Genomic DNA, 27,906 nt, shown 5'->3' with positions numbered 1-27,906 from the left:
TTCCTTTCTTTCCTTTGCTTTTCTTTTCCTTCATTCATCCCTTCCTTCCTCCCTTTTCTCTCTCCCCCTCACCTTATGTCTGTCATCTATTACTGGTAAGGATTCATGAATTCCTACTTTTCTCAATGGGTTCTAACTCATTGTATAGGTAATTATATTGGTGCTTAAATTGTCCTAGGTTTGACCAGCAGGAGATGTCAAGCTGACCCCTGTGTCTTTCTGACATACCCCTAGCATTTTTTGGAATATGTTCTTATTTTCTGGCGTAAGAAGATAGTCCGATCTCATATTGTATCTACTTTGTCCCTCATCAGATATTTCTCTGAAAAGTTTTTATTCCTTTCAGCATGAAATTATATTAGTGGCCAAAATCTGAGTGTCAGGCGTGTTTACTGCTACCAGAATATCTTTGCCTCTTGGTCCATTCAAAAGACAGATCTGGGGAAACTAGGCATGCACATATACTTGCAATACAACACACGTGTCCACTGCACTGTCAAGCTTACCACCATCATAGGGATAGATGGACATCATATAATATAAATTATACGTATTTACATAAATATACTTTTTAATTTTTCCTTCTTTCTTACACAGAAGTAGCATATTACATACTCTTTGCACTTTGCTTTTTTTCTCTTCATACTAACTCCCGGAAATCACTCCATATTAGTCAATAGAGATTTTCTTCTTTCTTGTTTTCACAGCTGTGCAGTTTGCCATTTTGTGTATTTACTATAGTTGATTCAATCAGTCTCCTATGTTTGTACATTTGGATCGTTTTTAGTAGTTGGCAATGACAAATAATGCTCCCAGGAATAACTTTGTGCATATATAGTTTGATGTCATTGGAAGCTGAGCTTCAGGGTAAATTCCTGAAGAGAAGTTGCTAAGTCAAAGGATAAATTAATATGGAGTTTTGTTCGATATTGTCAATTCCTCTCTGTAGTGGTGGTACCATCTTGCATTCCCTTCAGCAATATATGAGAGTGCCTGTTCCCCCACAGCCTTGACAACAGAGCATGTTGTCAAACTTTTCAAATTCTTGACAAGTGAATGAGGAAGAAACAATGTCTCAGTGAAGTTTTGATTTGCATTTCTTTCAATGTGAATGGACTTGAAATTTTTTCAAGTGTTTAAGAGTTACTTTTGTACCTTTTTTTGGTGACTCATTGGTATCATATCCTTAGCCCATTTTTCCACAGAATTTTCCAGCTTTTTTTATCCTCAATATTTGTAAGTTCTTTATTACTTTTTATTCATGAGATATGTTGTGAATATTTTCACCTAGTTTATCATTTGCCTTTTGACTTTGCTTTTTTTCCATGTGAATTATGTTTAAGTAGTCAAATTTATCCATCTTTCCTTTCATTGGATCTGGTTATATACATATATTTGCATAGTTACAGTTGCAGTAATTTTATATTCTATAATTCTAGTACAGTATATAATATGGCCATGTGTATATATACACACTATAGTATATGTTTGTGTGTGTGTATATATAGTTATATATTAATAGGTATAGATATGCACACACACCTTATGTACATCTAGAGTTAAGGAATATCCCATTTTCTCAAGAGCTTTTATTAGGAATGAGTGTTGAATTTTATCAAAGGCTTTTAAAGCATCTACGGAGATTAATCCTACACTTTTCTTCCTAAACCCTATTTATATGGTAAATTACATTGAGAGATGTTCTATCATTGAGCCCTCCTGGCATAATCCTTCGGTAAGGTTTCAAGTCCCATCACTATGTCTCAGATATCAAGGTCTCTACTCAAGTATATTTGCTCTGTTGGACTTTGTTACATCTTCCTGGCTGTAGCATGCAGCTTGGTAGTTATCACAGAATCCAGAAAAAAGCCTCTTTGCAAGAGCTGAGAAATAAAATGCTCTGTTTCCACCATTTCACCATGTGTTTCTGGCTGGAACCTCAGCCCATTTCTGCCAGTTAATGTCTTTTCCTCCCATGGTGGTAACTTTCACTCGGCATTTCAGCTGTCTCTGCTGGACACTTGAGCTTTAGCTGGTTGGCACGGCTGTGACTGCTGTTGCCACAAACTCGGGCTATGTATGTCCACCCTCAGAGAAGTTTCTCCTCTGCTCAGAGCCCCTAAGACAAGGCTCTTTTCACTGTCACTGGCCATGATTAGTTTTTAAATTTTCTTTCCAGCTTCTGATCGTGATCACTTTCTTTCCTCTTTTCATTTCCTAGTCATTTTTTCTGCACACTCTCTTGGCCATCCCACTCCAAGGGCTCATTATCTCTACTTTTCTTTGTTATCTGACAACAACATTTGGAATATACTACCTGGGCATTAAAAAAAAATCAGTATTTACTTAAGTGCACATAAAACAGCTCTTGTCTATAGTAAAAGGAGATACCAAAGCAATTAGACATCATGATATAATGGAGACTGATCACACTCTGGACTGGAAATCAGAGAGCTGGGTCATCATTTTGGCTCTATCACTGCTAATTACGTAACCTTGGGTAAGTCAACGTTACAGAGTTTCTAACTCTTTATTTGTAATATGAATTCTAATGCCCATCATGATCAAATATTTTATGATTTAAAGACCTACACCGTAAAGTTAATTTGGTCAAGCCAACCATATGTTCATCAGTCAAAACAAAACTTAGGCTGAATCAAGGGAAAGACTATTTTGATTAGGTTAAGTTTGATTTTATCTCTCACCCTAGGCCTAAAATATGCCTGCCTTGGGACTTATGTGTATAGATTACTTTTGCTACAATAATGCTATGTAACAATCACACAATTTCAGTAGCATATAACAATATTTAATAATGCACATTTGAGTTGCATTGGTTGGTTGCATTGGAAGTTGGTTGGTCTAAACTGGGCCTGGCTTGAGTGGTTCTGCTCTGATCCATGATTCTCTCATCTTCTTCTTGGAGCTAACAGGCTAGCCTGAAAATGTTCTTCTTATGGTAATGACAGTGAACAAGAGAGTGAGTCCAACCATACAAGTGCCTTCCAAGTCTTGGGTTAGTCATGTTCATGATATTCCACTGTCCAAAGGAAATCATATGGCCAATTTCAAAGTCAAGGAGTACTTATGATACAGGTAGGTAAAGAAGTGAATACTTCTGAACAACAATGTTATCTAACACACTGTGCTTTGGAAATGATTGATGAAAATGCTTATGTACTATTTCTTTCAGTGAAAATGAAGCCAATGATGAAGACATGTAGAAACCTTAGGGATTAGAGTCCAGTGTTGCTACTCCTGCGGGAAAGAACTAAACCCATTTCTAGTGAGAGGAGCGGCTGGTTTGAAACAGGCTCTAAGAACTTACTTGCACACAATTTTAAGGTGCAGGTGAAAGCATCATATTAGTCAAATGAAGGAGGTTAAGATCATAGCACTGCCTAAAAAATATCTAGAGTCCTTCTATGTTGCAGAAAATTCCTCTGAACCACTGAATGAGTATCCCTCCATGAAGGAGCAACTGTTCACTCTACTCAAGTTGGAGATGGATTTGCAAATGTGAACCAGATCTTACTTATAAAACCCAAGGAGGGTACTTCAAAGAGGAGGTTAAGACAAAAACATTGTAAGACACTCGTCATGTGATAGACTGAAAGATTATATGACTTGTACTGTACACCGTCTATCCCTTTACTAAAATAATCCAATTCTGCCACTTTCTACCCCAATACTTCTACCTGTATTCATGTCACCTAAGGAAACAGCAAAATAAAACCACAATGACCTTTCCATAAATTACTGATGATTAAGGTTTATTAAATAAAAATAACTATACATGAAGCAATAGTCATACATATAGAAGTTAGTCTTATTTCTTTCTTGAGAACGAATGAGAAACTGAGGGTCCCCGCCAAAAGATCAACTGAGGATGCAGTTATCTGAAGACTTGAGTTGGGGCAGGAGGATATATTTCCAAGATGGCTCACTCAAAAGCCTGGCTTCGTTCCTTGGCAGGTGGACCTCTTGGTAGGGCTGCTTGTGTGCCCTCACAGCATGGTGACTGGCTCCCTCCAGAGCAGGTGATCAAAGAGAGATCAAGGAAGAAGCTACAAAGTATTTTGTGACAAAGCCTTGGAAGTCACACTCTGGTCATTTCTGCAGTACCTTCTTGGTTATACCAGGCCTGGGGTTGGTACTCACTCACAAGATTGTGCAAGTGCATGACTCTGAGTGTGAATTTCTCCTTAAATTTTATAGCCTAGGTCCTTTGCTTGCCTTATCTTAGTACTGTCCAGCCATAGAAGCCAGCTGTATCAAGTGTCAGAGAGGACCACATAAGAGGCAAGAGTCCTGGGCGACATCTTGGATCACAAGAGTTAAGCACTCAGCCAAGATTCTGACTAGTGAGAAGGGACTGCCACTGGTTTGGCAGTTCTCAACCTTGGTTGAAAACGTGAATCATTTGGATGCTGGTATTCGTGGGCTTCACTCCACAGAGATTCCGATCTAATTGATAGGGGTTGGGATGGCCATGATGTTTCAAAAAAATAACAACTCTGCAAGTCATTCTCATGTGCAGCCAGGAGTAAGTACACTGCAAATGAGCTAAAGGCTCCTATTGAGACTGAAATCCACACAGAATGTGCCTGTCATATCTAACAGCAAGACCTGTTCTTCTCTCCTAGGGCAGTGGGATGTGGGGAGGTTTAGAGCAACAAGGGGTATCAGTAATTTATTCACTCATTATTGTTGCCAGAAACAGAGCAGGTCAGGTTGACGAGATTTCTTCTCCATCACCTATATGTTCTGTTTGAACTGTTCTATAAAAAATGGGTGGGAGTAGGGTTAATTCATCAATGCTAGTCTGATTTGAGGTGCTTTATTTCAGGATCTGTTTCAGGACAGACCAAAACAGGCAGATTGGATGAACAGCAAAGTCCCAAAGGAAAAGGAGAATGATGGGAATTTGATGAGTTGGACTGGGTTTAGACTGCCTGTTTACTTACATAACACGTTTGCCAATAGTCTGATGCACGCACACACACACACACACACTCAGAGGTAAAGCTGAGGATGAGACCACTCAGCTCATATAATTTTAGAGGCCAGCAAAGTGTTAGATCTACTAGGCTACGTGGCTGTGGTTGTCAGCTAGTCGTCCTGCTGCTCCCTCCCCCTTCCATGAGCACGACGGGAGGCGGGGTGAAGGAGGATTGGAACCGGGGTCCTTGTGCACAGTATTCTCTTCTCCTCCAGGGAAGATAAAGAACTGAATTTCAGTTCAAAGACTAATTGCACATTCCCATTTTTCAGAACTCTTGTTACAACTTTCACATTTTCCTCTTGTCATTTTCCTAGGGAACATGACAAACAGAGATTATCATAGTATTGGCAAATTGTTCAGAATGTTAGCAGATGCCCAAAGAGAGGAGGATCTGGTAAGGACATATGCTGGAAACCATTGTCATCACCTCAATCAGAGAACTGAAAGTGAAAAATAAAAAAACACTGCAAGTATTTTTTTGACGACAATAACCTAATTGACACTTCTTACATAAGCAAGAAAATCCCTGCAGGTGGCACCGGGTGTCGGCAGGACATAACTGCTCACTCTTGTTTAAATTTCGGGCACAGGCTGATGAAAGAGGGTGAGTTGCTGGGAAGACAAGTCATTCACTTCTGACATCTGTTTCAGCTGCAGCAGAGGCTTGGCTGGAGGGCGATTATACTAACAAAGCACGGTATCTACCTTTCCCATAGGATTCCAGCAGAGTGCGGCCTGTGTGGCGAAGTCTCAGAGGACTAGAGTGTCTCCATTTCATGACAAGGCAGATCACTTCCGATGGACTCCTGAATGCAAGTATACTTGATGGGAGGTGGAGGGGGCTTGAAAGGCGGGGGTCTTTCCATGCTAGGAACAAAACATCACTCATTCAAGGTGATATATGTATGTATACGTTTTAAAAATAGGAAACATCGAAAGGGAAAACATGCTCCACTGAAGAGAAAGGGAAAACAGCATGCTTTCTTGGTTCCCTCAAAAATTCTCCTGGCATAGCCTCCTTGTTAGTTGTGTTATGATAACACCATTAATTAATATTTGTGCGGTATTTTACAGTTTGCAAGGCATTTTTACCATAGCATTATTTATTTTATGTTTAGGAACTGAATATTATTGTCACCATCCCACAGATAAAACTGAGGCTCAGAAGTTTCAAGCAACTTGCTCAAGAGAACCAGACCAGCAATTCTTTTAACTTTCAGCTTTTAACCAGAACCTACACTCTCTATGGCAACTGCCTCCTAATAGAAGTGTTTCTGTTATGTAGGTTAAAACATTCCTCCAGAGACAAAATTTTATAATTCTCAGACCAAAGACTGAAGTTTTTCAAATAGCCCCTTCACCAACCCTACCCCCGGCCCTCACCCACACACACACTGTGTACTGGGGGGAAGGATGGAGTAGGGGATAAAGCTCTCCTGAATCCCCGAGTTGATTAGCACTGGATGGATCATGCCCAATCCCTTCTGTTTGTATCAGTGAACATTCTTGAAGTCACCTTTGTATTGTTTAAAGTGCTGTTCTGTGTTAGCACAACTCATCTCTTTGTCTAAAATGATTCAAGCATACGAGCGTGAGCTTAGCTGTATAAATGCTCCAGCTGTGCTGATATCAGGAAATAGAAGTCTGTGAACAGATTTATGTCCATGACTCAAACACCTCTACACCTTGTCTATCAACCCATATCACCATAATTTCTCCAGAGAGATACAGATTGTTTCTCATCTCTATATACCACAGACATTTGAATAGAGAAAAATACAAAAAATCAATTCAGATTTTCAGATTCCCATTTTCTTATTTTAGTATAAAAATCCACAATGCCTATTCCCTGATTTTCTAATGCTGTAATGGGGACTATATCTATCTATCCATCTATCCATCTATCCATCTATCTATCTATCTATCTATCTATCTATCTCAAAAGGTGGATAAAACTTAAGAAATTTGCACTTCCATTTTTTCAGGAAAATTAAGAACTTCTCAAGGTCACAGGTGGTCAGAGACTTGTACTTGGACAGGAATCCAGAATTTATGACCGCTGATTTGGTGCTTTATTCACCACAAAACACCTTCCTGCGTGTGGCTGTAGGGTCTTGGAGGATACACTGAGAAAGTAGAAGAAGGTATTGCACACAGTCAGTGTTCTCTTAGACAGCAGTAGGAAAATGCACAGAAGACCAGCTCTCTGTATTATGAGGCTCTTTTCTAAGCACGGCCTAATCTAGGCTGATCCAAAATAGCCAAGTCAGAAAAGTGAGGCTTAGCCTTACATGTTATTTCAGACTGCTGAGTGGAGGGAGAAGGGCTTTGGAAAATATTTCAGTAAGACAAAAATGGGGTAACCTACTGCTTACTTTCTTTTCCCCTGGGGAAAAAAGGAAAAGGGCAGTAAAAGCCCATTCTGCTGAAAAGCAGCTGGAAATTTCTTAAAATTACCTTTGTCACTCAATTTCACACTTGAGTATCTAGGCCCAGCTGGGCCCTGGCAGTTCAGAGGTGCATGAAAATGAAAAAAATAATGAAGATTAAAAAAAAAAAAAGATCAGTTTCAGTTTTGAGGTGAGGTGAGGCTCAGTTCTCATTTCATGCCCACTGACCTATTCCATCCAATGAGTGTTCTAGCCTGAACAGGTAGAGGGGGACCAAGTCAGAAGCTGCACATCTAATTCCAACTGTGTGGTGCTGGGGAGGCTAGGCAGCCTTTCTGAGCTTCCCTGAGCCTTACTTCCTCAGTTAAATCTGAGAGAAACTCCATATAGAGATGATACTTACGTGCTGGGTGAATATTCTGTACGGAAAATGTATCTATTCCTGCATATCTTAGTATTGTACTCACATTTCTTTTTGGTACTGACACCATTTCCTCACTCCAAGACCAAACAACACCAGGCAGGAAAAGAGCAAAGCTGCTACGATCACCGGCCAAGACATTCCATCTTTGGGCTTATTAACCACAATACCTGACAGGGCATAAAGAGAGACGAACCTTAAGACCAAACTTGGGCAACTGGAAAGTAGGATGAATTATCTTGCTCACCTGAAATAGGCTGTATCGAAAGGCCATGGAGTACTCATTGGTCACAATCATGCTCTGGGATCACATCTATGCCTTGTTCTCATTTCTGTTTTTGCATTTATACAGTTGCTTTTTTTTTTTTTTAACATGAATGTCTGTCTTGTTAAAATGTTCCAGAACTGATTTTCTTTTCCCAAGGATCTGGACAATTCCTGGCACATGGTGTCCAATGCAATGTTATTTGTAAGAATGAACAAAGAAAACTGACAATCTGCAAATTTGTTTTCCAAGTTTACTTCAGCAAAGAAAACCTTATATGTGAAATACTGGTCTAGCTTTGGATTTTCTTATTCTTTAAGGAGTCATTAAATGCTTTATGGAATATTAGTGTGTTAAGGAAGAGGAAGAAGCATTATGACATTGAAAATGCTGAGAGTCCAAAGTCAAGAAGGCCTGGCTAATACCTGTGGAGCTGTTGTGCTCAAAAGCCTATCATCCAAGACTTTCCATTTGGATGACACTCAAGGAATGATCTCCAGGGTAGCAATTTTCTAATCCTTTTCTATAGCCTTCCTTCTTTTTCTTTTTTTCTCTCCTATCTGTTTCAGCAGTAGAAAGGGGAGAATTGACAAAAGGGGTAAAACTGAAACCAGCTGCTCTTCCTCCTTCTATGGTCTGAAAAGAGAGGAAGTTGAAAGTAGAGGGCTGGCGAAAATTCCACTGGCGGGTGATTAACAGACTGATCTTTCTCATCCATGCTGACTGTACACATATTCAACTCATTCATTCCCTTTCTGGCGTTTGAACACCAAGTCAAATGGTATGAATCAAAGACTTCCAAATACTGTGGATTCTAGACCAGAGGCAATATAAATACAATATTCTAGACTGTTTCATGTTTTCTCTACCATAAAGGGAGAATTCTTTTTGGAAATAAGATTGTTGGGTTCTGCCTGGCAGAGAATAAAAGGGAATGTTCATAATTATATGGTTACTTAATTTTTCCCTTTTTAAAAAGTATTTTATGGTCATGTTAAAAATTCAAACAGTACAGAAATATAAAATACAACGAAAAAGAAGTGTCCTTACGACTTCAGGGGCCAGCTACCTGCACTGGAGGCAATAACTTTGAATAGTTAATTATGTATCCTATCAGAAATTTTTAATGCATATGTAAGCAAATGTATGTATTGTGAACATATATCCCTTTTATTACAAATGGGGGCATACTATACATACTGTTCTGTTCCTAGCTTCTTTCTCTTAAGAAACATTCTTGGAATATTTTTCACAGATGTGCACAGAGGTTTACCTCATTCGATTAAATGACTGGGTTGTTGCCCAATGTATGGATCTGTCATAGTTTATTTAATTGATTTCTCAATGTTATATAGTTAAATTGTTTCAAGGCTTTTGTTTTTTCTAACAACACTCCAGTGAAATTCCTTATACATTATAGATAGATCTTTAGCTCTTTAGATTACATAGATCATTTGGGCAAAAAGTGCACTTTTGTATTAGAATTATCTGGATTGCTTTTCTTTCATTGTTTCAGCTAGATTATAAACTGTCCATAGGTGGAGACTAGTTTTTTAATTTCTTTGTTTGCCTCAGATTTATTACACTGCTTTTCCTAAAGGAAAGTCTCAAAAAATACAGGCCAAAAAACTGGATTTAAAGTATTAGTTTAGCAAATCTTTTCTATCTTTTTACATAGTTTGGACGGCCGCCACATGATGTTGTTACGTTAACACTGGTTATCAGTGCTGAAGATTTTCCCTTTTACAACACATATCCAGGGATTCCAGGTCTTCCTCATGCTCTCCCGGCTTCAGCCCTGTCAAAGCAGACACGGAGGGTCCCCTGGAAGCCCACATAGTCCTATAATACATAACCATGTATCACTGTATGTAAAGCTGGCTAGAGCCCTCGCAGTGGTTCGAAGCGCTGGATTATTGTGATCACAAAAGAAGCAATGATGCAGATGGTCAGCTTAGTAAAAACTGACCGGGCCCTATGCTAGTAATATGGCAGGATGTAACATTTTACCTCCAAAGTTTTAGAGAAATGAAAGAACAAAAGATTTTAAATAGGTCTTACATCAATGCTTACAAATTTTCTCCCAATCAAATATAGAAAATTAGACCACTGACTTCAGGAATGTCTCAGTGGAGAAGTGGTCTTGCCCCATCTCTAACCTAGGTAGTTCTTTAAAGCACCAATATCTTAAAGACATTGGTAGGACCTCAGTTTGCCATTCTATTGCCATGTTGTGTGCAGGGTGATACAGTGATCTGGGGACTGTATGACTTTTGATATGAAATAGACTAAGTACCTAGGTGGAGAGTTCACAATTAAGGAAATACTTCCTAAAGTGAAATAGTCGACTATGCCTCTGAATTTACAATCAAGATCTGCTTTGGGAGGGTCCTAACTTTACTGAATACCTTGATCTCTTATGATACACAACAAGAGATTTCATTTAGCATGGATAAAATTTTACTAGTTGAATTATAGGAATCCTTTGTTCCAACAATTAATTGCTTTCTTGCTTCAGATTTTATTTCATAGGACTAAAATGTTTCTCATTACTTTTCATCTGGCTAATTCTTATTCACTTTTCAGATTTTAATTTGATTATATTCTGAGAGAGTCATTTCCTGTTCCCCAGTTAAAATCAGATCTTTCTGTTAGACTCTGACACCTTGTGCCATATTATAAGATCTGTCACAAATAAATTTAATTGCATGATGATTTATTTACTCTGTGTCATTTATAATAAATTAAAATCTTCAGGAGGCCGGTATTTTCAATGTACACCTAACACCTGGCACAGTGCCTGACAAATGGTAAGTATTCAATAAATATTTATTGAATGAATAAAACATAAAATAAAAAAAATGATAAATGACTCACCAGTGATATGGATGTCATTATTTTTAGTAGACCCATTGGCAGTTGTGGGAACTTCTGAAAATGCTCTGGTTGTACTGTTGAAGACATCACCTAGGGATATAAAGGGATATCTGAACTGATCGTAATGGCCATCTCAACTTCAAGAGGTATAAAATCATGACTGGATTTCACTTGCCATTAGAAGAGCTCAGTTTGAATGGCCTAAAGCTCTTAAAATACTATGTGTAAAGTTCACTAAGGACCAGTTTACACAAGGCTAGTATCCAAGGATCTGTCTACCAAAAGAGTGAAATTCTTATTGGCTTAAAGAAAAAAAGAGAAACAATACAGTATATACAACAAAATAACATCTGCTAAAGCATGTCCATGAAAAAGTGGTCATGGGAAAATGCCTGACGTTGGGGTCATGGAAAGATGAGGCTTATCCACAGTGTCCCAGGGTATCAGAGGTCCAGCCAGTCAAAATACTGATTCTCCCCACTCTAATGTGTTTGATAAGGTCAATAAAAATTGGTAACATTCAAGTAGATGAATCCATGCTGACAAATCATTCCATTTTCCAATGGAACATTAAAACTTAAAATTTATCTTAATGGATTTAATTGCAAAAATGCTATTATGTAGATTTCACTTTGAAATAAAATAGAGAAAAATTTAAGTCTTGGTCTCTGACTATCTTTTTTGAGTGACTGGGAAGAATTTTGGTTCCATTCATTATCACTTTCATCATCATTGTCATTTTCATCAAGATGAACTTTTAAACACCTATCTGGCATTGGTGATATCAGTTCTTGTTTTCCCACCTCTGCCCAAATAAAGCAGACCATGACCTTCCCCAACCCTAAATCTCCCCTAAGTACTCACCATGAAGTGTCGAACCTGCACTTGAGGCGGATGAACTGTACGTTTCACTGGGCATCCATGAAGCTATTAAAGGAAGAAGATATTGGAAAAGTTAATCTGTATAAGACTGATGATTGTATTGTCTCTTCTTGATCTTCAATTGAATTTAATAATTATGAAAAAGGGATATTAGTGAACATTTAAAGCAAGATCACCAAACTATTCTGCAACACACATTAGAATGTCCCAATGTAAATTGGGTGTCCAGATGTTACCAATAAGGAAGGTTTTGATCACAGCCATTTAAAAGCAGGAAGAAGAAATGGAAGGAAAACACCAGGAGGGGCTTCTCCATCTACAGAGAGTGTGTTGTGACTGTTCTCCTGTCCATCTCATAGATGAGCTGAAAGAATGGGAGAGAAGGAAAGCCCAGGTGTGTCACAGTGGCCTTTGGTCAAGAAAAGATGCCATCAGCACTTTGACGACCTAGAACACACACAAGGGAACAGAGCAGTTTGTCCTTGTGGGTAAGCTGACATTCTTGTTTGACTATGAAAACTGAACTGTGTTGATTGCGAATTATCAGACCCTGTGGTCACAGGCTTTGTGAGCTGCTAGGTGAATCCTTTTGAAACATTCAGAGGCAAACTCCCCTCGAGTGGACGGCAGAAAATTCCAGCAGCACATATGGCTTTTGAAATAGATTTATCAACTCATTTTGTTTAGTTCTCCATCGCTGGCAAGAAAGTTCCACTTCCTGGCAGGCTCCACATATCTGTGTTTGATAACAAGCCTATAATGTGATGTAAAGTAAGATAATTACAGTAGTACATGGTTACAATCAGTAGAAGGATATTACCTTCATTTAATTAAAACACTGGTATACACAATTTTCCCAGTTAAATTCTTTCTTTTGTGTCAAGACCACAAGAAAGCAAAACCAAAATAAAACAAAACAAACATCAAAAACTTCCTTAGCCTGACCCTTTTTTGGTTTCTCTCGAGATGCCAATGGCAATACAGCTGCAGACAAAGGCATGTAATCAGGCCTTTAGAAGAGGTGCGAGTCAGTGCTTTACAGGACTGCTCGCCCGCAAGTCTGTCACAGCTGCTTCCACTTGGGGTCCCCCTCAAGGGTAGGCTGATTTTGCATATAGCTATTTTGAGTTTGTCTAGGTCAGGGAGATGCTCTTATTTTCAACATAATTCTATGATCCTGCTCATGTGACCTTGACTACTTCTCATTCTAGACAGAATGTCAAGCTCTGCAGGTGATGATGGACTAAGCACTTTTTAATGCTAATTTTTAATGTTTAGGCCATTAGGCCAGGAGTTTGATTGACATAGAGCAAGAAGCAACTAAAAAGAAACTGGAACCAGGCCTGGATTTAGGTGAAATTATGAAGAAGGCAGTTTGTTCTGGAGAATCCTACAGTTTTTTTGGCCCAATATGGTGTCTCGTTTACTTCCTACTTTTAAGGCTTGATGCCTTTATTTCTTACCTCTTCAAAGGCTTGCAAGAAAGGATGTGATAAATTAATTTATGCTAAGATATAAATGTTTCAACAAGTGCTATCACTTTGAGCAAAATGGGTATTAAAAAAAGATTTTCTACTTTATGTTCATTATCACCAAGTCGATATAAAACATTTATAATGATAAGTTACATATGGACACCAATAGTTTTTTCACCAAATACAGAGTAGTCTATTCTGTTTAATATTGATTTTCTCCAAAAAAAATAACCCTACATACATAACACAATGTCAGAAGATGGTAATACCCTCAGCATGATCCATCTGTTAAAAAAATACAGTGGAGAATGTGTTGAGAGAGGGAAAGAAAAAGGAGCTTACAGTTGATGGAATCAATGTGTGTGAAAATAGTTCAGTAATGTAAAGGAACAACTTCAAAAGCAAGCATATATTATATTATGAGTCTTTCAGCAAGATGAAGAGATGAGGAGTTCTTGTACCACTTCTCCCATAGGAGACGGGGCTTCTTGAGGAATGCTAGTTTACAAATCTTCAGTAAGGTAGGATTAGCTATCTCCAATGATTTATCTTTCCATAAAACAATACTTTTCTAAAAGCTCATCCACTCCATCATTCAGAGATCCAGTTTTTAGAATTTGTTACACACTGGCTACTCCATCTGCTCTTCTTAAGTCTCCCTGTGAGTCTCTCAGCAGAGTTACATTGCTATTGGCCTTTAATTGACTGAAATATTCTGTGATCTTCAAAGTATCATCATGTTGGTTAAATACATGAGTTAGTTCTCCTTTAAATCTTTTGAGAACACAGTTTCATTAAAATCCATGAATGAACACTACTTTGACACGTGGATGATAAACACCAGAGTGACGGATAACTTCCTCTATGGTACCATTATCAGCAGAAAATATGAACATAGGATGATACTGTGTGGTTGGAATTTCTCAAATAAATTCTTATATCCCTCCTTTAGCATAACATCAGTTTCTCCCACAATTCCTTTAAAGTTAGCTTTTGATAAAGATTGTTCAACAAGGAGACTATGTGACTTAGCACACTACCATAAAAGGGCATTTCTCTTCTATGGTAAACACAAGATCAACTTCAATAACACTGTATTTTTCCTTGAGTTGCAATAACATTTTTTGACACTCATCTGTAATCAGCTCATGGTTCTCAATAATATTATGACATGTTAAGCATCCTTCCCTTTGTAGGAAAATCTATTTAATGTCATATCAAAGTCCAAGATTATCTGGTTTGGCAGCTTCTCTTTCGACAAAATCACAGATAATTTTTGACTCATAGGGTTCTTGAGGCAAACTGAATTTTTTGAAAATTCTGGCATTACTTTATGTGTAGAGACTTTATTTTGGGTAACGAATCTTTCTTAAGGCACTCCAAGTTCTTCTGTCCTGAATTTTGTCCTGGAACAAAGGCATAGGCAGCAAGCAATAACCACAGATGCAGGGCTTGGGGACAGAGATCTCAATGATCTCGGTCTTCTGCCCCATCTTTCTTTCTCTTCAAGGTGGATATGTACTGGGTCAGCACCACTCCTTCCACCAAGATGCAAATGCTGCACTAGCTATGGTGTCCCCTCTTGCCATGACCATCTAATCCATAAATGGGACCCACATGCTCTTCCTGACCACAAAAAGGAGATGACACCCAGGAACTTTGAAAGGATGGGGCATGTGTGCTAGCTGTGGAGAAGCCCCCAGAAATTGGTACTTTAACAGAAGACTGAATTTTAAGTCAGAGGAATAAATCTTTAATTTGATCTAGACAGGAACTAGGTGACAAAATGGGAGCAGAATAGTGTTTTAGAGAAGAGGAAAATGGAATGAAATGTAACCTGGGACACAGAAGATTTTAGAATGTGAAGACAAGAGGGGTGAGTTCAAAGAATCAGCATCCCGGCCAACAAGGAACAGAGGGGCCGCAGGGATTATGGTGCAGCCTGAAATAGCGCCCAGCCTCGTTGTAGGTCCTGGCATTGCTATGTCCCTCCCACTGACCCTCAGCTCCTCAACTGTAGCCTCTCCCTCACCTTCTGCCCACGGAAAGTAGAAGGCGCTGCTATGAAATTATTAGGCACTACTACCTGGAGCCTAAGAAGAACCAGCCAGGACCAGGGGCAGGATAAGCAATGCATTTGTAAGATTTAAGAAGAGTACGTAGATTTTGAGGAATATGGGATGCAAGGTCAAAGAACAGAATAAAGACGTCATGTGAGATCAAGAAGACGTACTCTGAGGCCTGTGTGTGTGTGTGTGTGTGTTTGTGTGAGCACGCACGTGCATGTGTGGTGACAGTGAACTTGATTTTGGTAATGGGATAAATTGGAGGCTTAGGGACCCATGGGGACTTGTACCATTCTTCTGCTTGTCTAACTTAGACAGACTGACTGATTTCAATGTGGCTTTAGGCTCCACTGGGTCAGGTGGATGACAGGAAAAACCAGAAAGAAAAAAGTAATTAAGCTTCAATTTTCTGCTCCATAGCCTGATCATTTGAGGGTCAGGATGAAAATGTGCCCCAGGATTATTAACCTTATACATTCTGAGTATTTAGATGACCAGATTTGGTACCCTCATTTCATAGGTGGTTAAAGTAAAATATGCATTCCTGTTCTAGACTGAAGGAAATTTGGAAGCTGAACTAGGATAAGATTCCAATATTCTTCAATCCCAGCCTAGACCTCGTCAAGTCAATAAATAAAAAAAAATGACAAAAGAATATATTAAAATATACACTTATAAATTTAGTGTAAAGGCAATGTACTCAGAACCTTCTAGTGACATCCAAATATATACGAGCTACACAAAATGCACGTATAAGCAAATATCCCATAGAATGTGTTCACAAATAGCAAGGGCCCTAGAAACACTGCAAGTAGGTTTATTTCACCAGAAATCCATCCATTATCATTCTTTTTCTGCCTCTGAATATTTCATAAATCTACTGAACTAAACATACTGGGAAAAAAAATCCCATTACCAATGCCTATTTGCGAATCTTGCCAAATGTATCATCTCATATTGGATGTCACATTACAGTCCAATCCAACGAGCAGAAACATGTTTCAAAAACAGTTTGGGAGTGAGCAATCAATATTAACTTGTTGGATCTTAACGTGTTCTTGTGAATGATTATAAATAGAGCAACTCACTGTAGGGAATTTTCTCTCTCAGCTTATAGATAAAAAATGGCAAGTGGTTAACAAGATCTTTTTATTCCTGTATAAATAAGAATGTGGGTTTTCACTGCCAGAAAAAATTGCTTCTTGGGTTTTAGAGGCGCTTCCTAGATTTCACAATTTCTATTTTTATGGTAAGAATAATAAAGAGATGTCTGAGGATAACTGAAGTTGTCAAGTGGGGAAGGACAGAAAAAGTGAAGGATTATAACAGTTCATTATGAAATCTATTTAAAAGACCAAGAATATACTTGTGTAAATTATGAAGAACTTTCAAGCAAGACCCTTTCAGTTTTCTAGTTTCTGGGGCAAAAAGCACCTTGGGTGGCCTCTGTGCTTCGTATTGATGTGATGCATGGGATGAAAAGGAATTTATTCTGGGCGCACATGCCAGTATAATAACAATTTAAATAAAGAAAACAAGTAAAAAGTTCAAAACTTTCAATTAAGCAGATAATTTCTTTTCACTGTGCGTGTTTTCTTCCTTGCCCATATGTACCGGTATCTTTTCAATCATTCAGCAAATACTTGCTAAGCATCTACGGCATTCCTGCCACTGTTACAGACACTGGAACACTACAGTGAAAAGACAGAAAAAGGGTGAGGTCTCTGTTCTTGTGTATCCTAGATTTTAATATATTTTCGACAAACAATCAAATAATTCGAATAAACAAAGGAAAACATCAAATGCTAAGTGTTATGCTGAGACTTAAAATGTAGGATAATCTATACATCATCATAGCATAAATTTAAGCTGGAGTTCAGCATTTCCTATAACCCTGTCCAATCAACTTTTATCCTCAGTGTCACATGATTTGCTCCCTGTAACCAAGAAGTACTAATTCACTTATTTATTCAATAATATTCATCGAGCCCTAACTCTATGTCAGCCATTATCTCAGGCAACAAACAAAAAAAAAGATCTTAGGGAACTTACTTGTATTACAGTATTAAAAATAAAGGGTGACAAACCAGTGTAGGTAAAGTAGAGTTTCAGCACAGTTTATTATAAACAACTCAATTTTATGTTAACACCATATAGGATAAACGTTGATCTAGGAAGTATGAACTTTTATCCCCAGTCTAATGTTTTTATCCTCAATTAATATCTGATTGGTAAAAAAAATTCCAGCTCATACCCTTTTCTGTATAGCTTAGTATGTTACAGCTATTGTTCTGATTGGTTTCATAATATCCATTGAGTTATGATCTTAGCCTATTCCACATTCTTTTATTATTAGACCTATTTTTCTGAACCCCTCCCCCAACTCGTACGGATTTTGGAATTATTATAAATAACTTTATAAATGTTTACTCCCTGTCCCATCCCTTGTGTGCCCATTCAGAAGCAAATGCTGTTCTGAATGTTTTGTATTAGTCACTTATATAGTTTTAAAATTTTTATCACATATTACATCTAAGCCATATACTGTTTGGTTGCACTTGCTTTTAAATTGTATTTAAAAATATCATTCCATGTACTGTCACCTGGCGTTTACTTTTTTGCCTCAAGACAGTGTTATCAAGATGCACTCATGCTGTTGTATGGGGCTGACCTTCACTCATTTTTCATTGAACCATAATATTTTATTATATGACTACAATACTATTTATTTTTCTACTCTTCTAACTATGGCCATTTAGATTATTTACAGTTTTTTGTTATCATGAGTAGTGTCTTCCCCCCAACATCTGCGTACATATCTCCTGGATACATGTAATACTTTGTCTTCAGGCGGTGTGTACCTAGGAGTAGAATTGCTGGATTGTATGGTATGACGATGTTCAGCTATAAAACATAATACTTAAGTGATGGAAAGAGACGGTACCAATTGATACTCTCATCAACAACACATAAGAAATTGTATTGATCAACATCCTATATACCACGCAGCAATTCCAGACTTGTTAATTTTTGCAAATGGATGACAAGCACAGTGACAGTCTTCCCTGGCATGTCCTGATTATTAGTGAGGCTGAGCATCTCCAGATGTTTTCTAGCTACTTGCGTTTCATCTTCTGTGATGTGCCTGTTTGCTCATTTCCTATTGCTCTGTCTTTTTAAAAATTGATTTGTAAGCATTCTTGATGTAACGTTTTGATCCTTTGTCAGCTATATATTCTTGATCATTTTCTAAACTTGTGTGGCAAATATCTTCCCCCAGATTATGGCTTGCTTTTTTTAAAAAAAAAAAAAAACCAACAACTTTCTTTTGAATTTTCTTAATTTTATTGTATTCTAATTTTTAAATCGTTTTTATGGCTAGTGCTTTATGTCTCTTCTTTAAGCCTTTCCCTATGCCAAAGCCAGGAAGAAATTCACCCTTATTTTATGACATGTTTTAATATTTAGCTTTTGACATAAATATCTTAAACTATATGGAGTTTATTTTTGTGTAATGTGCATGGTGGAAGTGCTTTTTAATGCTTTTTTCTTATAAATAATCAGTGTTCCCATGTCCATTTACCGTTTAGTCTCCCCTTTTCACAGCCACCTCTGGCATAGATCTAGATTCTGCTGCCTGATGGATCCTCCTCATGTCCTCGCTCTCCTGACTCTCCAGACAATGCCTTCTCAGGTCTTGTATTTGGGTACTGAGTTCATAGGTGTCTATTATAATAGCAACATATTTGTTGAGAGAAATATGTTGCATTAAATTATAGACGGTGGTACCCAGACTAATGATGAAGGTGTGTCATGAATTAAAGGTTACGATGAATGTAAATCTGTGAAACTGAGGCCCATAAAAGAGATGCAATAAATAAATTATGCTCAAAGAGCGATTTTACACAGGTTCCTTTTCTCTCTTTGATTTATTTCCTAAGGACAAGTTCCCAGCAGTGAGATGACTGAGCCAGCGGGTATAGAAGACTTTCAGAGGTTTTCAATGTACAACTTAAATGCTTTTCAAAAGGGGCACACACATGTATTCTGTAGCAAAGAGCCTGGGAGTTAAATTCAGAGTTCTGCACCCATGAGGTCCAGGATCTTCGTTCTCTTGGCTTCAGCCACATCCTTTGTCACTTCTTACCACACTGATCTTTGTCACTTCTTACCACACTGATCTTTGTCTAACACCACTGAGACACAGTGTACTTCCTTTCCAGACCCTGCTAATACCTGCTAAAGCAGCATCCGCAGACGCTGCTGATACGTGGTCAGATTACAAGTAACAAACCATTTCTGTCCCTCCTACTGACCTCCCTCTTTTCAGTTTTGTTAGTAATAGGCATAGTCTAGCTAATTTCCTCTTTCCCCAGATCTACTCAGTTTGCTTTTAAAAATTTCCACTAGTTGTAACTCCTAACACAGATGTCCCCTTCCTCGGTAAGTAACCCTGTTTAAAATGGCAGGGCCCCCTCACCCCTGACCCTCACTGTCTCCCTTCTCTGCTTTATTTTTTCCATATCACTTATCACTATTTGTCAGTCTCTCCCCCACCAGAATTTGGTACTTAGACCCGTTTTGTTTGCAGGTGTATCCCCCAGCAACTACAACAATCCTTTAAACATGACAGATGCCTTGTAAATATTTGTTAATATGATCGTAAACAAGGCACAGAGTAGTTGTTCAATATATATGTTGGATGAATGAATGAGACCCAGAGGACGCCAAGGGGCTCATAGTTATACTTACAGTACTTGACATCTTTCCCACTGGAGGTCTCAGAGTAGCTGAAGCCTCGGGTAGTCACATCGGAATTGCTGGCTGAAAGACAAAAATTTTAGAACCCAACCTTCTTATAAAGCTATTATTTAACTTTACTTTGATGTGCTGAATTTTTAATCTATATGATTTTGGGGGAAATCTGAAATTGAAAATATGCTTCTTTATGCATGAACACTGGCTAGCATATTAAGCCAAAGTCTGTAGTTTATGTTTAATGCCAACTTGTCTCTGATTTTCTTTCTTTTTCTGTTCCTGTCACCAAGTCAGATACTGGGAGTATTGTCAAGATTACTTTAATAGTACCTTAAAATCCCACAACAAATGAAAGGTACAAAATAATAACAAATCATCAACCTATATTTTTAAGATTATAGTGACTGTCATATCAATATATAGTCATCAGATTACAATTTGCCACAGAGTAACTCAAAACCAAAATAACAACATCAAATGAAAACACTAAGCCTTTTGCCCAAATCTCAGTATTATCACAGCTGTGGTGAAATTTGTGCGTATGTTGTCTCTTTTCAGCCACATGAGGAAAGCCCTGCTCTTTGAGCACTTTGAGGGGTGACAGTTGGAGTCGATGCACTCACATCCACAAGGGCTGTTGAAGATGGAGCTGGATATCCTATTCTGAAAACAAAATTCCCAAACTGTCATAGGTATTTACATGCACATGTTTAAATATGCCACTATACTTAACAGGAGTGGCATGTAGAACATGGAATATTAGAGTTGGAAAGGATCTTGGTGAATACATAATGCAATGGCTTCATGTTACGAATTATGAAACTGAGTTCAAAAGGTCTATGCTTGTGGTTAGATACCTGTGGGAGCCCATGATTGGGTTAACAAATTGTAACAGATCCCAGCTGCTTATCTCCTTAAAGAAGATGTGCTTAGTAACTGCCTTGAGGTTTTAGCAACAACCCAGGCCCCCGGCTATAAACGCTGGGCGTGCCTGCTGTTAGATAGTCTTCTATCCCCAAAACAGCCTTCGGCTGGAATGGTATACAACTTATAAAAAGCTGCAGACTCAGAGGTGAGAAGGCTGGTTAGCCAATGACCGGTAAGATCCTCTGAGAGGGGCAACTTAAGACAGGCACAGCCTGAGTCCAAGTTGTTAAGCAGCTGATTCTCATAGTTCTGCCCTGATAAGCTGAAAGGCTCAACATGAACATGATTCACCAAAAAGGGTCTTCTGACCTTGAGCCAAACACCAACAATAAACAAAGCCATTGTACTCATCGTGATCCCACCCTGTCCTTCCCTAAATTCCTGCATTCCTCCTTTGACTGTACTCAATAAATACGGGAGATTTCAGAGGCTCGTGGAGTTGGCTCTGGACTCCCTCTCACTCTCTTGACTTTTCCACAGAGTCTTGAGTAATTCGTTCCGTCTCGGTGGGACTTCTGCTGGCCAGAACCCACAACTGGTGACGGACCCACAGATACCCGTTATTCAATATCATTTCTTTGATATTAACCCAGTTCCCCTAACTCCGAGTATACTACATTCACACTTTAAAAATACACTGTTCTAGTATCTGCTATGTGCCAGGCTCTACTCCGCCTGCAGTGCGTAAGGAAGACTAAGCCCTCAACCTCGTGGAACTTACATTGCAGTGGATTTTCCCAATTACCCGTAACATTTTCACATGCTAAATATGGTTTAATAAGTACTTCAATTTTTAGCTTTCAGAATCATCTCCATCTTCACAAGCCATCACTTCCCATTTTCCACTTCCCTCTCTTCCCCTCAAAATGAAAGACTAATTCATATTCATTTGAAAATATCTCTAGAGATAAAGCAAAGTAGACTGAAGAAGAAAAATACCCAGCCACAGCCCACTGAAACATGTTTATGTCTCTTGGGAAGACAAATCTTTAATAGATTTTATTTATATGTGTTTTTCCCTTGTTCCCAAACACATTTATGGTGGTTTCCATAAATATGCAGTGCCGGAAGATAAAAGAAGTGGATAGAAAGGGAAAATAGGTCAAAGAAAAAATTATTAGAAAAAGCAAGCTGAGTTTCGTTGAAACCTGAGTGGTGATATTACATTAAATGCGTTTCTTGATGTGGTTTTCTCCTAGTAGATACGGGCTGCACATTTGGCCAGAACTTTCTAGTGACAATGCTAAGAAATAAAACATATGTTATGCCATTGATGAACACTATTAGAGAAAAACAGTCAATTTTTAAAAGAAGCACAATTATTTGTTCTATTGTGATTAAAAAGAATTCCCCTCCCCCCAGTCTTTATAAACAGGATACTGTATAATGTGTACAACACTCTCAACAATATCCTTACAGTGTGTCAGCCATGATGCTCACTCACCCTCACACTTTAGTTAGTGAAGAGCATGGCAACTTGCCGGGTACCTCAATTCTGGGAAAGGGCATGCCTTCAGTAGAAACCATGGGTAATCACATTTCTAAAAGAAGTATATGTAAGATAAATAGGTAAACTGGTAACATGCTTTATAAGTAGTCTACACAAGAGCTAATCAACAACAATCATTTTGCAATACACCCATGAATGCAATCAACACCAAAGACACACTACACCCTAGCTCCATGAACCCAGTCAGATATGGGGAGATGTGTTAGAGGCTGCCCCACATGATGCTGTATGAGGAACAAAAATGGGCAGCCAGCATTGGGGTGGGCAGAAAAATGTTCTCAAGATGGGATATGCACAGCTTCATTTGTCCAACAAACAGCCAGTTCCCAGCATGTACCAGAATGGGGGATGAAGTGAAGAGAAAGAGGAATTTCGCCCCTATCCCATGGAGTAGACAGTTTAATGAGACTAAAGTTCAGGGTGGTGGATTATGGGGTGATCACCAAACCTAGTCCTCTTCTCCTCACCACAGAGAGACTGCACTTCTGAGCCTCCTGAGCAGTTAGGTGTGGTGGCCGGGAACCAAATCCCAAGCATTGGACTGTGAGTAAGAGTGATGGTTGTCATCAAGGCCTGACTACAAAACGTCCCCTGTGTGATCTTCCATGATCTGTCTCTATGTACTATCCAGATATTATGATGCAGGGTGACAGAGCTGCCACAGCCTGGGTTCTTGAATGACTATGGAGCAGAGAACCCAGCTACTAGCTTGGCCCTTTGTTGGCTCTTTGTTAGGATAAACAAATTTATATCATATCAAGTATAAATGAACAAAATGAAATTTTGGAATTTGTTGTTACTGCAGTCTCCTTTCACTTACAAACAGTCAAAACAGAATTGCAGTATGAGATGTTACATATTATGGCAGAGAAAATACACTGTGCTGTGGGATTCCAGAGGAGGAACACACAACCAGGACATAGGAGCTCAGGGGAGGCTTTTTGAAGCAAGTGACTTATCAGCTAGGCTTGAAGGATGACAGGAATTAGCAAGACAAGTTGGAGAAGGAGAAGTGGTAAGGAGAAGAGTGTTCCAAGCAGTGTGGGCAGACGAGGTGGGAGAGGACTGAAGTCTGATCAGAATGTTGGAGGCACTCAGCATGAAGTAAAGGGATGATGAAAGAGAAGGAAGAAGAAGCTATATCCCAAGATCCCATGGAGGAAGTAATATCCAACTAGTCCTTACAAGATGCTCCGATCTCCAGGTAAATGAAGGGTGGCTTGGACTATACGTTTAAGGCTGTGGGGGAGAAGGGACGTGGACAGGTTTCAAATGTGGACTCAGCAGGGCTTAGTGAATGGCTGAATGTAGGCAATAAGGAAGAGAGAGGTCAAAATAATCCCAGTTTTCCAGCTTGGGCAGCTTTTTGGATCAAGGTGTCATTAGCTGAGAAAATAAACAGAGGAAAATAAATTTAAGAAGGGCCAGAGGCATGAAGATGAAGTAAATTTTAGACAGATTGATTTTGAGGGCATATGAGACATTCAGTTGCAGCAAAGGGTTGATCATGTGAGTCTGAATCTTAGAGTGAAACCAGGCTGCAAATGAATTATTTGTGACATCAGCATGTAGACAATAATTGGAGTAACTGAGAGCTCCAAGGAGGATGGGTCCAGGGAGAAGAGATGTGGGCCTAGGATGGATCAATGGGGAACACTTCCATGTAAGGTACCAGCAGAAGAAAAGGAGATTGAAAAGGGGGAGACAGGGACAGAAAGAAAGCCAGGGGGTATGATGTTAGAGAAACCAAGGTGACTGAGGGTTTTCAGACGCAGGACCAGTCAGTCCAATTCAGCAAATGTTGGTTGGTGAACACTGTGTACCAAATGCTGGGTCAGTGGAGTCAAATGCTCCTAAGAAGACAGATTTCCATGTAGCTGTCAACTACTAGGAAGCCACCGCGTTAGACCTATCAACTTGCATACATGCTAGGAAACATTTGCAAACCATTTGAAGATTTGCAAAAGTGGTATACCTTAGCTATTAAAAGCATGAGTGCCAGAGCAAGACTCTTGGGGTTGAATCCTGGCTTTGTTCTAGGTTAGATGTATGATCTTGGTAAAGTCTATTGACCTTTCTCTCTTTCTCACATTCCCCACTTGTAAAATAACAGTACTTTTCTAGTAGGATGATTGTGACAACTGAGAAATTGTCACACATATAAAGTACTTAGAAGAGTGCCTGGCATGAGGTGAGTGCTGAAAGCTATATAATATGTCATCTGCAGTTTAGTTCAGGTGTTGAAAATACAAGGATATTATAGCAATAGTTGACTTGAACCTCTTGAGTTCTACCATTGCCCCATTTCCCTTGGTCTTTCTAGAAGGAGGCTGATTTGAGGTAACCAACCCCTCCTTCCTCAGGCTAGCCCAAGTCAAGAACTACATTCCAAAGCCTGCATCAGAAAGGGCTACCTGTCTGGGGTGAAGAGAGCAAGAGAGCAGCTGCTTGACAGGCATCAGCTCTGTGAAGAGATTGTAATTTCTATTGGCAGAGTCACCTACAACCATCCTCTTTCACCTTACTGAGCCACCAGTGGTTCACATTCTTGTGTGGTCACTGTAACTTCTGGCTCACTGCCTCCCACCACTCATTAAGAAAGGTTCAGTGGAACAGAGTAGAGAGCCCATGAATATACCCACAAACTTATGGTCAATTATCTTTGGCAAAGGAGGCAAGAATATACAGTAGAGATAAGATCATCTCTTTAGCAAGCAGTGTTGGGAAAGCTGGACAGCTGCATGTAAATCAATGAAGTAGGAACACTCCCTCATACCATACACAAAAATAAACTGAAACTGGCTTAAAGACTTAAATATAAGACATGACACCATAAAACTCCTAGAAGAGAACATAGGCAAAACATTCTTTGACATAAATCACAGCAATGTTCTTAGGTCAGTCTCCCAAGGCAATGGAAATAAAAGCAAAAATAAATGGAACCTAGTCAAACTTATAAGCTTTTGCACAGCAAAGGAAACCATAAAAAATGAAAAGACAAACTACAGACTAGAAAAGAAATTTGCAAATGATGCAACCGACAAGGGCTTAATTTCCAAAATAAACAAACAGCTCATACAACTCAATAACAACAACAACAAAAACAAATAATTCAATTACAAAATGGGCAGAAGACCTAAACAGACATTTCTCCAAAGAAGACATACAGATGACCAGCAAGCATATGAAAAGATGCTCAACATCGCTAATTATTGGAGAAATGCAAATCAAAACTACAATAAGGTGTCACCTCACATTGGTAAGAATGACCATCATTAAAAAGTTCACAAACGATAAATGCTAAAGAGGGTGTGGAGAAAAGGGACTCCTCCTACACTGTTGGTGGGAATGTAAATTGGTGCAGCCACTATGGAAAACAGTATGGAGGTGCCTTAAAAAACTAAAAATAGACATATGATCCAGCAATCCCACTCCTGGGCATATAACTGGAGGGAACTCTAACTTGAAAAGATACATGCACCTTAATGTTCATAGCAACACTATTTCACAACAGCCAAGACATGGAAGCAACCTAAATGTCCATCGACAGATAAGTGGATAAAAAGGATGTGGTATGTATACACAATGGAGTATTACTCAGCCATAAAAAAGAATGAAATAATATCATTTGCAGCAACATGGATGGACTTGGAGATTATCATAGTAAGTAAATCAGAGAAAGACGAATATCACATGATATCACTTACATGTGGAATCTAAAAAAAAAGACAAATGAACTTATTTACAAAACAGAAAACAACTCCACAGACATAGAAAACAAACTTATGGTTACCAAAGGAGAAAGGGCATGGGAGGAGGGATAAATTAGGTGTTTGGGATTGGTAGATACAAACTTCTATATACAGAATAGATAAACAACAAAGTCCTACTGTGTTGCACAGGGAACTATATTTGATATCCTGAAACAAACCATAATGGAAAAGAACATGAAAAAGAATATATATAGATATAGACATATGTATAACCAAATCACTTTGCTGCACACCAGAAACTATCACAGTACTATAAATCAACTATACTTCAATAAAAATAATTAAAAAAATAATATCCATGAGACAATTAAAAAAAAAAAAGGTAGGTAATACGAAATAATGCACAAAAAGACTGCCTTCAGGATATATGAAGTATTTGCAGAGAAAGCTCAGATTGCCTCAAACTGACTGGGATCACGTTCGTAGTCACTGCAGAACTGCACTTGGGAAGTGAGCACTGGCATTAGACGCTGGCAGGCTGTCTAAGAGCAGGGCTGCTGGCAGAGGTCAGCCATCGTCACTCTGTGAGTCTGTTGCGGGCTGTGCTCCACCGCGCCCTCCAGAGGAGGGTCCGGGCAGTCTCTGCATCAGGAGCAGCTATGCTTCTCTGCAACTGGCTCACTATGATTTTGTGAACCTATAGATCACCGAGTGAATCTGAATTTATCGCTTTCATCGAGATGGCTTTATCTTTGTCCCTCTTGGCAGTAATTCCTTCAGTTACCTATTTTTAAAATTTTGTATTGTTACGTATTTTTAAAGTTATCTCATATCTATACAAGAAAAATGCACAGAACACAACTAGCCATAAGTAATCACTGGATACTGTGAGATCCTGAGAGAGGTGATGTGCTCCTCCTAATTACTAGAGAAAACAGGTGAAAGAGGAAGTGGAGTGGGGAGGTAAAAAGAAGAAAGACTATCCACATTTTGAACAATTCTCAGAAGGATTAGAAAAGAAAGATCCCTTTTCTCTGGGAGTCCATTCCTTGTGCGGGAGAACGTGCGGCTTTCATTGCCAGTCAGCAGTCTCTTATCTCCCCTCCCGCGGGCCAGCAACAAGTCTTCGTTCATTCATTCATTCATCCTTCCTCTCCCCCACCCCCTCCCTCTCATGCCTAGAACTGACCTTCACAGTAGTCACCAAATGACTTAGTAAGTGAAAGCAGAAGGGGATGGTTTCAACAGTGGTGATACGATCATAACAATGGTGATGATTGTGAAGAAAAAGACCGAGGCAATAATCAGAGAATTAGTATTTACTTATGAGCTGTACCACCATTACAGAGAAATCTAATAAGCAACTGCCAGACACCTTTTAAAATACTTCTTACTTACAAGCATCAGACAGGTTCTGATTGCCCACACTGGGTGATGGCACTGATTAGTAATTCATGATTTAATTCTGGCAGGATTCACTGGAATCCTGATGAAGTGTGATAACTGAGAATTTCATTTGTATTGAAATGACTGATTAAATGTTCTTTTCTGGAGGTCAGAAAGTAATGTGACATAAATCCTTGCTTACTGCTGAATTACTGCAGGGTAAGGAGAACT

General features: G+C 38.9%; 1 protein-coding gene and 1 pseudogene across 3 annotated transcripts in view; both read right to left on the bottom strand.

The window, feature by feature from the left end:
• Nucleotides 1-3,752: 3,752 nt before the first annotated feature.
• Nucleotides 3,753-27,906, bottom strand: part of CD96 (CD96 molecule) — a 79,855-nt gene continuing 55,701 nt past the window's right edge. Inside the window, exons 9-14 of one of the 3 annotated variants that reach the window (XM_074363172.1) lie at nucleotides 20,720-20,797; nucleotides 20,134-20,205; nucleotides 11,823-11,885; nucleotides 10,959-11,048; nucleotides 7,863-7,986; nucleotides 3,753-5,872 (exon numbers count right to left, since the gene is read on the bottom strand). In XM_074363172.1, the coding sequence (XP_074219273.1) occupies nucleotides 5,764-5,872; nucleotides 7,863-7,986; nucleotides 10,959-11,048; nucleotides 11,823-11,885; nucleotides 20,134-20,205; nucleotides 20,720-20,797 (536 nt within the window). In that variant the 3' untranslated portion in view covers nucleotides 3,753-5,763. Of the gene's footprint in view, nucleotides 5,873-7,862; nucleotides 7,987-10,958; nucleotides 11,049-11,822; nucleotides 11,886-12,351; nucleotides 12,595-20,133; nucleotides 20,206-20,719; nucleotides 20,798-27,906 lie in introns of those variants that run through there. The other 2 variants (XM_010970763.3, XM_074363170.1) reach the window with 2 other exon arrangements.
• LOC141577566 (cytosolic 5'-nucleotidase 3A pseudogene) lies at nucleotides 12,601-20,125 on the bottom strand (annotated as a pseudogene).

Source organism: Camelus bactrianus, chromosome 1, assembly GCF_048773025.1.
Source record: "Camelus bactrianus isolate YW-2024 breed Bactrian camel chromosome 1, ASM4877302v1, whole genome shotgun sequence".
In the NCBI taxonomy this organism is placed as follows: domain Eukaryota; kingdom Metazoa; phylum Chordata; class Mammalia; order Artiodactyla; family Camelidae; genus Camelus; species Camelus bactrianus.
Note: the sequence above shows the minus strand (reverse complement) of the source record. Positions and strands in the feature narration are given on the sequence as shown.